The following is an 11,559-nucleotide window of genomic DNA, read 5'->3' on the forward strand; positions in this document are numbered from 1 at the left end:
TATTTGGTGATTATTTTATACTTCAGCCGGTTCAGGTTAATGACTTATGCTATAAATTCATCTTATCAGAGTGGGCAACCTGCAGAGCACTGACGCAAAAGTGAAAATTTACTGTTTTCCACTTTCCTTAAACTCTGGCCTGTATTTACACGTTCAGCCTTAAACGAATTTGTTACAGCGTGCTCCGCTGTCCTTAAATTGACACTACAGTACTTGTGGGTCGATTACATGCACGAATCTTATTATTGGAGCTTTCGTATAAGTACTTTTTTTCTCTACACGCACTATAATAATTAATCACGCTTTAAAAGCACTAACAGAGAAAAAGAGTGAGAGGCAGAAAAAAGAAAATTACTGTGACGAAAAATAGAATAGCTTTCTTTTATATTCTACGTAAATGGTAGTTGCAGTGTGCGGTGACTTCTCTTCAATAGGTTAGGAGCAGAGCAGAGCGCATATGTCAAGTTTATACAAGTACTGGCATGACTTAGGCTAAGTCAATCTCATTAACGCTAACACCTCTTTCATATTTTATTGCCAACGGTTGTAAAAAGATATATGTTTTCTCTGTCTAAAAGTAGGCCAAAGAGTCTACTTTTTGAAACATATAATGTATGTATCATATCATGATTCTAGGTTGCAGTTTAATTCTCAAAGAATACGCATTCCTTTGAGAAGCGATCGGCCAGTGGTAGGTTCTTTGATCTTGAACTTGCAAAACAGAAAAGTACATTTGGTCCCTTCTCTTGAATAAATTAAGTTTAGTTTTCTCTTCATATCAGTCCTTGCAGTCAGTGGATGAGTACGCAAACTCTGCTAAATAAGGAGTAGGGCGTTGGGAAAGTGAGTTCATTTCCTGACAATCTGCGTTAATGTCAGCGCATTTTCATTATTTCCTTATTTTTCTGTCGATCAGAACGGGAGACACGTGCAACATTATTAACCTATGGTCATTTTCACGTTCAGTCTGCAGCATTTGAAGTTATGTTTGCTTTGACCTGAGAAGGCTAATGCACCTCAGCCATGAATAGTAAGCTACCTGGTGTGTATCGTTTAAATGGATGGAAATTTAACAGATGATATATGGGAATGACTGATTTGAAATTATGACTGTTTAGGCTAGCCTACACCTAAAAAGCAAATCGATTCGTTTCTCACATCATTCAAGTTCATACTACGAGATTTCTACACAGAGGTGGCCGTAGCAGTCATGTTATAGTATGGCACAACAACATTCAGCACACACGGCACCTGTGATAATACTATGGAAATGTAACCTTTTATGCAGATATGTTAAATATTTTATTTTGTTAAATAGGTTAAGGCGTAAAACACTTTAACAAACCATAAGGGTTTGTCAGCTGCCGAGACGTATTTGTGCAGATTACTTCTAAAACTATGGAGGACGAATACAACAAAGTGCAGTAGGAGATCTGGAATGTTAGTCGATTTCAAGTCTTACAACTGAGAGAAACATTGATTTCAAAACTAAAATTGCGCTCTGGAATTCGTTGTTCACATTATTGTGGTAATATAAACTGGGCAAGAACGACATAGTTTTAAGATGTTTCACTAAGACAGAGCATCTAAACTTGAGCGCGGTGGAGCAATTAATGAGGAACAATTGACCAGAGTGCGCTCAGATGGGACGCCGTCTTTTTACCCTGGAAACTAAGTCGCCCGCCCTGCACAGCACATTGTTTTCTGTAAATGCTCACTTTAAACACACAGTTGTCTAAAAACCACACAAGACAGGGACTGAAACAAGTAAAGAAGAGAAAATTCTTTTTTTTTTCCTTATTTACTTACTTTTGATAATAAATGGACTCAAACTTATCTGATCAACATCTCTTATATACAGTAATATATCTGACAGTGTATCTATTAGCAAAGCTGACCAAAAGTGGTCATGCCTAAACTTACCTGACTGAGGTACAATTGAATCCCTTTGTTACAGATGATGAGCTTTTACCAGAGCTAGCTGCTCAGATATCAGTGACTTTAACTACTGCAACTGTGAATCAAAATCTTGCCTTTCTGGGTGGTGGTCCTTATTACTTAAGACACTATGCCCTGCTGAAGCATTTGATACCAGTGAACACACATAGAAAGGCCCAAAACAGGGATTAATAAATACTGTGCATATATTAACCACATAACCTCAATACAAACAGGCACAATGGGACATGACATCATAGGGTACCGTGCACCTGACAGTCCCAGTTACACAAACTGACACAGACTCTCTAGGAAAATCAACATTTTCAGGAAGTACAAATGAATATGTTCCAGAATTTTTATAATGGGTAAAAAAGACTACAAAGTTGCCCTCAAATTAAAACCATTATACAAAGAACTAAGGGTTAAAAAAAAAAAAGAACACCACAAAGTTTCTGTTAAGACACTGCTTAAAACAGGTACACATAAAGATCCCTCTGACTGGAGCAGGGTTAATTCCATTAGCTCTGCCCACACACAGTGTGAACTCGTCCTAATGCAGAGTGTAATGGGAGCCGGAGGCCCAAACGTTCCTGCTACATCATCAAACACTACTGTGTAATTGCACAGAGGAAACAAGCACTTTGTATTTCAGCCCTGAACACATCGTATAGATGTCCATCGTGTTATGTGACTGTGCATGGACAGTATGACAGTGTCAGAAGGGGGCGCTACACGGGAGGTCATCTCCTGAACTTGCGGAAGTGCTTGTTGTAAGGCTGGGTTCGCTTCTTCTCGGGGGGCTTGTTGTAAAGGTATGCCGAGGGTCCGGAGTACTCCTCATCTGGGTTTTCCTCCATCATCTGCAGCTTCGCTTCGATGGCCCGGATCTTCGCGTTCACGCTGTAAAAGTGTCCGAGGAAAGAATACAGTGCAGGCGGGAGAAGAAAAGAGAGCAGTTAACCTCCCATCTACACAGGCCTCCTTCTGAAATGGGTCTTAAAAAGACAGAATGAAAACACTCGACCAAAAAGTCACACTTTTCTCAAGGAAATGACTGTTTGAACAACAGCACTAATGGACCACAGTTTGAGCTCATGAGGCCATTTGTTTTCTATTGGAACACGGAAGAAAGAGAAAGAGAAAAAGAAAAGGAGGGAGAGGGAAAACAAACAGTGCAGGAGAAATTGGAGGAACACAAAAAATATGACATTTAAAGGAGCAAAAGAGAAAAAGAGAAAAAGATGACGTGGTGGAACTTCTCTAACCTCAGGTTGGTTGGCACCTCCTCAGTTGCACTGCATGAGGGCTCTAAGCTGGCAGGTAGGTTCTTGTCCCCTCTGTAGGGCTCAAACCTCTGAAAGACCACACACACACACACACACACACGCACGCACGCACGCACATGCATGCACATACACAGGGACATGGACAGAGACAGAAAAGAAGACTCTCATGAGACACAAAATAAAGGAAATTACACATTTGCACAGAGGACTGTTTGTAGTGAATGAACTGCAAACTTATTCCCACAAACTGACAAACACTGAGGCCAGAGCAGGAGACTCCTGCTCTGGCTGCTTATTTTACACTCCCTCCATCAGAACAGGGGCCACAACTGCTTCTTATGGTCAAATCCTCGCCCTGTGGCACTGTGGGAAAAGCTGAACTGCTCAGCAATGGGCTGCAGATTCATTCCTCTCAAAACTGCCTGTCAAATATTCCTGAGTCCCATTAGTGGGCCACTGTTCAGTGTGTCCTGAGAACCTGTGGAGAATAGAATGAAAAAGCAAAATTAACCAGACACACACTCTGAAGATACAGCCTCTGTCCCTATAGATAATGACTGGGCAATAGAACAGATTAAGGGTTATACCAGCAGAGATGGCAGGGTACTGTTTATACTGGGAGTGTGTTCATTTTGCATGAGAGGAAATTTATTTTAATGTTTTCAAATGTAGGGTGCCATGTGAAGAGGCTAAATGCATACTGCTATTAAAAATGAATGGATTATTGTGTACATCATAAACCTTTACATAAGTACACCCTTTTAGAACACTAAAGAGTGGAGAAATGGAGGCCAATGAGAATGAAATAAAATAAAATTAAAAAAAAAAAAAAAAAAAAAAAAAAAAAAAAAACCCTCCATCATGCAGCTGCGTGCCCTTAAAAATCAAAACATACTATAGCATGAATTTTTAATTATACCTTACCGCCCAGCCCTGCTACACACAAGAATCTAAACTCCTGACATGATATCAATCAGATCAGTAAATGATGCTTATACTAATGACCTCGTAATACTTCCACTTTTCTGCATCCAGAGTGTCAGAAGTGTACCAAAAATACCCGAAGCCTGTTACTTCACCCAGACGTTTTTCTGTGCTTAACAGTGGACCACTGCAAAATGGCAGAACCTTACTCACTATTTAAACGAGACTCTCAAACAAATAAATCAGTCAATGAATATTTTCTCACCCTATCATACAAACACAGCCATTACAGCACACCTTTCCAAAAACAATTAGGAAAATGCAGTAGGCTATTCTTTGCTTCCTCCAAATCAAAGAATGCACACACACCACGTAATGTTTTTTTTTCCCCCCAAGGACGGTGCCTGGTCACTACAATATAAACACACACATACATGCTCCAGGGTGGGACAGAGGCAATCCCAACCAAACGTTATTATTCGAGAGGTCTCGCCAAACAAACTCTCTTAATCTAGACTTCAAAGACCGTTGAGGAAGAGAATATTATAACAGAAGCAGCTTGAAAACACTATTTGTCAATATACAGATAAGGAAGTGTGTGAATGACCAGCAGTCTGGCAGAAGTAAACTGATCCGTTTCCACGTTTTCTCACAACTCACATGCTATGTGTGCTCTATACAATGTTGGGTGGGGGTGGGGGGGGGGGGGGGGGGGTCAAGAGACTCTGGAAACAGGCTTGTCCACGACTTGTTGTTGTCAACAAGTGTGCACTGTTAACCTTGACCTCAGCCTGCTGTCCCTTTCCCCTCCGACAGGGAAGGGACAGAGGGGGTGTGCGGGAGGGGCACGATTCTGGACCATACAGGATTTCCTAACTCCAGAAGACAGCTGCCTATTGTTAGAGACCAGTCGCAGGAGTCCCTCTTCGTGTGCACTGAATGCCACCCGCCACACAGAACGTCACTACTGCTACTGTCCTATTCAGCAGCTACTGTCCTGGTCTAATCTGCTGTCAGCGTCCTCACCCTACTGAAACTTCAACATTTCTGCACCCCCTCACCCCTTCACCCCTTTTTTTTTGTGCCTAGTGTTTAGGGAAAATTCACCTACATATAAAGGTGTAACTTCTTTCTTACCAGACAGTTTTTGAGATGCTTACCTTTACCTGTGCATGAGCCCAACGCACCACTAACTTCTTAGACAGCGCCAGCTTCCCATTCAGACACTGGATGGCACGCTCAGCCTCCTGGAGCAGCCAGAGAGAGGAGAGATCCTCATCATAATCAACACTGTACACACAGGCTCGAATTCAAACAAACTCCATTCATCACTTTAATGTTCTGCATGAGGCATTGTCGTTGCAAAAGTAAAACATAACAAAACTATACCCATCCTATAAAAGCGGTTCCAGCAAAAACAAAACCAAAAAAGAAAAAAAAAAAAAAAGAAGAGAAAAAAAAAACAGAGCTGCTGACACCATGGTGAATTTTCAGAATCTTGGCCCCGAGCTTTAAGTTGTCCATTAACTGTTTGCTTTCATGAGTATCTAGCACGCTCCTTCACATTATTTTCTGCTGTTCGTGACTGCACATCTTACAGGCTCCATATCTGATTGGATATGAGGCTGGAGAACATTAGTACTATAATGCTGTTGTTTGTTAGGCCTTCCTGAGTATCTGCACTTCAGGACTCTGAGTGGGAGCTGAAAATAATGACAGGGACAATAATGACTGATGATGGATCACTAGTTCTCCAGGCCCTCGTAAGGGTGTGAATGAGGCCGGTAAACACATACTTCCTCGCTTAAAAACTCCCCTGAGCCTGCCTCCCATCACAAACTTAAGACGATTACACAGTGAGATGGCTATTGTGGAGGTACTCTGACGTACACACACACACACACACACACTATCAGCAGTCTTAAGAGGAGATGCGTGTCTGGCTAACGTTCTGTGGTTTACTGAGAACAGAAGAGATAAGAACCTCTTTCGTGTGGAAATTGACGAAACAGTAACCTCGGGGCTGGCCCTCCAGTGGACCCGATTTGTGGAAGAGAAAGTCAAACTGCTTCACTTTGCCAAACTTCTCCAGGAGCTTCACCAGATGATACCTAAACAGACACATGGTGACAGATCAACCAGTTAGCTGCTCCACACAGCAGAAAAGACACTGCAGATATATATACATACCATAGAACATTGTTGGTAAAAATTGAGTTCTGCAGGTTAATATGCTTATTCACTGCAATCAGACAAATTGATCAATAATGCATCTGGCTCAGAGCCAAACTATTATACAGCACAGATCCCGCATGTAGCAATGTGAATTGTGAAAACATTGACTCAGTGTGACCAGTAAATCCACCAGGGTTAAATACATTGTATGATGTCACATACTTGTGTCAGCTGTGCCTGATTAGAATGACAGGTCTCTTTACACCTTTTTAGCTGCAGTAAATCTTTTATTTACACAATACAGAGGATACAGCACAAGGACAATGAGAAAATAAAAAAGAGGAAGTCTGAATTCCCAATAGAGCTCAATTCAAGACAAACATTTACAACTCTAAGCAGCACAAGAACCTTGCCGTCCAAAAGCCAATGGGAGACATGGGAAACAGCTAAGCCCCACCATCCAATCTGTCCTTATTACTACATAGTGCAGCAACTAATCATTTGTGTATTGTTAACATAATAACTCAGGGAATGGTTAGTCCATTCATTATGACATGACACATAAAAGAATATCTGATTCAGGTGGGATTTTTTTTTTGTGTGTGTGTTGTCGGGTAATCTAGTGATTCAACATCAGTCCTCTGTACAGTAAAATACCAGGATATTTCTTCATATCAGGACTGTGTTGTACAGGCACCATAATTTGGAGGTCTAAGAGTCTATGCAAAAAAAAAAAAGCCCTTTCTTAGTCACGGGGCCTACCAACAAGTTCTCTGTGAAGTATCAATGGCGTAATCACACCTCGAAACTCAACGGGTCATCCACAATCAAAGAGAGGAATTTTAGACGGCCGGGGAAACAGTCACTTTTTTTTATATAAAGGATGATTTATCCGCTACTACGGTGAACAAAAAGGCAGCTTAAGCTGCGATAATGAATTTTTCTAACACTCCCTTGGAACACAGAAACCATAAGATCTCACACTACATGTGTAATCTAAACACTCCTGTGAAAGCAGTCTAAACAGTAAGATTTCAAAACAACCATGTCCGAGGCATTGGAGGGCAGTGTAGCATGCAGTCGGTGCGTAGGAGAAGGCATTCTCTTTTTCACTCAGCCAAATATCTCTGCTTCTGTTTGCTTACCTGTCCATCATCTGAATCATTAACATCTAATACAGCTAGACCAGGCACGTAAGGGTGAGCGAAAAGTCTTTATACGCCCGCAATAAATCAATCGCTCTGTTGCTTAGGTGACCTAATTTAGGGATGGGAATGTCCTATAGACGTAAATCATCCCTAGCAGAGTAATCACAGGGCAACATTACATTGATTCATCATCACATGCAGTGACAGAAGGAGTGCCTGTATCACTCCTATACCTTCATCAAAAAGGCTAATGATACACAAGTTCAGTAACAGCTCTAATTAATCCACACATTCAGTCACCTTTTTGACTAGGAAATGACAGCGAATTATAGGATAGGAAGCAGACGAAAATCCTTTTGATTTACTCTATAAAAGCCGTGCTTGGTAAACAATGTCGACCAGTTTACTTAATCTGTTATTGCACTATTATTATTATTTTTCTTCCACAATGACAACTGAAGCAGTCTGGGAGTGGCCTTGTCTAAGGGCCATGGGTAAGAGTTGAAGGCATGCTTGGGACTGCTTTATTGTTTTGGTCCGAGAGGTTATTTTTAATCCGGGAAAGGTATGAGCCCCGCTAGGACTGGGAGTCCTGGACGCCGCGTTAATGTCTTCCCTTGCTCTCCCTGGAGCTTTTCTCCAAGGAGCATTTCTCACTTTCCCAGGCTCCACCCTCTCAAGCCTGGGTCACAGGTTCTTCCTGCAGCATTGCAGAACACACACATACACACACACAGCAGACTGATAGACCCTGATACAAAGGGAAAAATCTATGGCTTTTACCACACCACAATGCTATACATCTCCAGAGGGCCATAAAATGTACTAAGGTGGGGAAGAGGCGGGTCCATCGAGGTGTGTGTATGTGTGTGTGTGTGTGTATCCCTTCACTCCAGGGTCTTATGTGAAAGTGTAGTCATTAGCCAAACAAGATGCAAGCCTGAGCCAAAGGAGTAGGAGCAGTGCCCACCAACCTGCAACTTCCTTTTACAACAGGTTTCAGCAACATAGAGTCATAAAGCTGAGTGATAAACCATGATGGGGGCTACACAGATAGGATATCAGTGATTAACCTTAAATCTGAAATTTATTTTAGTAGCTGCCCTGCAAGCAACGAAATCCGATCCAAAATTTTGTCTCCAGTGAACACAAATATAAACACAAAATAACTGAAATGGGACCACTTGTCAGTCAGATATCCCCCCCCCAAAAACTTGATAGAATCCCAATGAGTTAAAACGTGAGGTTGACCGCAGGTCCGAAAGTAACGTGTCTCTGTCAGGTGACATGAACGTGATGTGTAAGGGCTCTCCCTCTCCTCTGCCATTCCGCCGGACATGGCCCCCAGTCCCCCTCTCTCTGCTCCAGATGGACAATGCAAAAGAGCCCCCCAGTAAAGAGCACAAACAACCTGCAGCACATGCTAGATCCATCACCGGCCCCAAATAGGCCCCTGTGGAGCAGAGACAGGCCAAGATGTCAGCCTGTTATTACGACAGCACTCCTTGTCTGTGCGAATGGGCCGGGGCGGTCAGACAGAGGGCAACAGCGCTGGGCCTGTAAATTTCTATGTTTGTGTATAACTGTGTATTTGAAAGGGTGTGATGTGGGGGAGGGTGGGGTCTGTATCAAATATCTCCTCCCCTAGTGATGACTGACTGTCAGTGCAGACATAACTGCCATTGTGTAAGGGCCAGCCTATCCTTAGCACCTGGCATTTATAGTGAGAAGACTGCAGTTGTGGGCGGCTCCCTCTCTTGACCAGCTGATGGGCAGAGTCTTCAGCACTAAAGACAGGTGTTAAGCACCTGTGTGTGGCTGTGCCCCACACGGTAATGTTTAATATGTGCCATTGAGAGAGGTGACCGAGTCCAGTGAGAAAGGCCTACGAGATGACAGCATGATTAATGTCAGCAATCTACCAGCCAGTGACTGAAGCTGAGATTTCTGCCATATTTTTCCACTGCAAAAAACAAAGGAAATTAGCAATTGCTCAAATGTGTCCAGAAATGCCGTTACCTGGAGTGTACGGGAAGTTTGAGCTTATGAGCGATGAGAGTCCCGGGCTTTTGTAATTTATAATGTAGTTTCACTAGCACTGAAAAGAGCGAATATGAAATGCCAAAAAGAGTGGTGTTCTTTCGTATAGAGGAAACAAAGTTCAGTAATTATTTTACCACTTATATGGCATGTGGAGCTTAAAAATACTCTGTAAATTTCAAAAAGTTAAAGATAGGGCCCCTTGGGACTACTGTGGGCCAGCGCGGGCTAAAGTGATCAATTGCCAGCGATCCATGTGCCAGCACCAACTCTCACCTCTTACACCATCTCCTCTTCAGCATAATCCATCTCTCTGATGACCAATGTACATTAGCTACAGTGGAGAAATTACAAACGCGTCTTTGCCTCCCATCTCAATTACTGCTCTCAATTATCCACTTATTTGGAAAAGAGAAATAAGAGTGCCTTTGGGTGAATAGTGACCTCACAGAGCACACACTGCTGTGTGTGACTTCACAAGGACTCTGAAGTGGAGCTTGCTACAACAAACACTCCCAGCATGTGAACTAATTAATCTTCCCAATCACCAGCCCGTGGGCATTACTGAGGTTTTCTTTTGTGCAGGTTATTTAAAGAAAAACAGAGGGGAGAGGGGAAGGAAACGCCTGTCTAGACACTGGCCTAAGCGAGCTGTACATTTTCCAGGATCCCTTTTTGCCCTTTCTCAACGTGTGCTGTTTCTCTCTTTCTTTATACCTCCCCATCTACCAGGGGAGCGACAGCAGCTACAGGTTGACAGTGTAAACACACCAGGTGAGTGAGAAATGATGGCCGCCCTTTAGCGGAGCAGGTCTCCATGCCCGAGTGGTTCCCTTTCACACGCCCTGCCCTCGTCTGCTCATTCTCCACTGCGCACACACACACACGGCTAATCAATCATCCAGGCAGGTCCACACGCCTGCCTTCCAGGCAGAGCACTCTGCTTCTCAGGCACCAGCAACTTACTCTGTGATTTTAGGGTCGATGTTGCCGATCCACAGGCGATGGCCCTCCTGTGTTGAAGCGCCCGACAGGATGGAGGCATTCTCCACTGTCTCTGCAGCTGACGTCATTTAGGCCCTGAAGAAACAGGGTAAGGAGTTAAAACCTCATTGATATACGCAACTTCCAGAGACATAAGGTAGATGCAAATAAATGAATTCCATGAACTGATATGTTACGTTGATAAACACTCAATAAAAATTCATTTTCTCCACGAATTTGAGCCATTTGTTTTTCAGTACAAGTAACTGTCACACAATACATTATGTGAATCTTTGCTAAAGTAAAATCTTCTAGTAACTACGATTTGATAGTCAGTACAGCAGTAGTATATGGAGTATATAATTGCGATTTGATTCATTTAACGGTGGACAATCGAATCACATGTAAGCTACTTAACACCAACCTTGTCAGTTGGTTATCTTTACATTTGCAAAGAGTTAGACGCAAAGCCGCAGCAATCCGCAGAGTCTCACTTTAGACGAGTTTTAATACAGTTAATATTAACTGCGTGACAACTTGTGAGAAACAGGCCTAATGCACACACAACAACACAACAAGCTCAAACGGTATCACTATCCTAATTAGCTGCGGCTTACTTGATATCACCCTAGCTGCCTGGTAATGTAACACATAGTAATTCTGTAAAATATAAAATAAAGTAGTATCACAATAACACTATAAGATAAATGTAACAATATAATTCATGACGATGTTCTTATTAATTTTGCTGGTAAGTTGGGAAATTGTGTGTTGCTAACATGTTGCTCCCTAATGCTAATAGAGTCGCTTGTTTCACCATTTACTTAACACAGAATTTACTTACACCTTCGGCACAATCGTCCTTTAATTGTAAGCTGTCGTACAAAGACACAACCGGAATGAATGTAGTATTTTGTCGTAAAACACAAAATCCTTTCGTTTCTTTACGCACAAATAAGTCCAACCAAACGTTCCAACTGTCTGACTACAATGCTAACGCTGTTAGCAAGCCACAACAGAGTCGCATGCTAATGACGTTTAAAACCTACACAGCAATTTTA

At 42.3% G+C, this 11,559-nt stretch overlaps 1 protein-coding gene across 2 annotated transcripts; it reads right to left on the minus strand.

The window, feature by feature from the left end:
- Positions 1-2,364: 2,364 nt before the first annotated feature.
- rbm18 (RNA binding motif protein 18) lies at positions 2,365-11,433 on the minus strand. Of its 2 annotated transcripts, none has more exons than XM_030769299.1 (6): positions 11,343-11,433; positions 10,481-10,594; positions 6,136-6,262; positions 5,318-5,398; positions 3,207-3,295; positions 2,365-2,841 (listed from the first exon to the last, which is right to left on the minus strand). In XM_030769299.1, the coding sequence occupies exons 2-6, from the start codon at positions 10,585-10,587 to the stop codon at positions 2,682-2,684; spliced, it is 564 nt and encodes a 187-aa protein (XP_030625159.1). In that variant the 5' UTR covers positions 10,588-10,594; positions 11,343-11,433; the 3' UTR covers positions 2,365-2,681. The 2 variants fall into 2 exon arrangements, with proteins under 2 accessions (XP_030625159.1, XP_030625160.1); XM_030769300.1 differs by having other exon boundaries at positions 5,312-5,398.
- Positions 11,434-11,559: the final 126 nt, after the last annotated feature.

Source organism: Chanos chanos, chromosome 3 (genome assembly GCF_902362185.1).
Source record: "Chanos chanos chromosome 3, fChaCha1.1, whole genome shotgun sequence".
NCBI classification, from domain to species: domain Eukaryota; kingdom Metazoa; phylum Chordata; class Actinopteri; order Gonorynchiformes; family Chanidae; genus Chanos; species Chanos chanos.

What these genes read in the sequence shown, in the direction of transcription:
- rbm18 (XM_030769300.1), bottom strand. Translation starts at nt 10,587, where the DNA reads ATGACGTCAGCTGCAGAGACAGTGGAGAATGCCTCCATCCTGTCGGGC. An exon ending in ATCGACCCTAAAATCACAGA is followed by an intron (nt 6,263 to 10,480) that starts GTAAGTTGCTGG and finishes GTGTCTGTTTAG; the next exon opens with GTATCATCTGGTGAAGCTCC. An exon ending in TCAATTTCCACACGAAAGAG is followed by an intron (nt 5,399 to 6,135) that starts GTTCTTATCTCT and finishes TGGCTGCTCCAG; the next exon opens with GAGGCTGAGCGTGCCATCCA.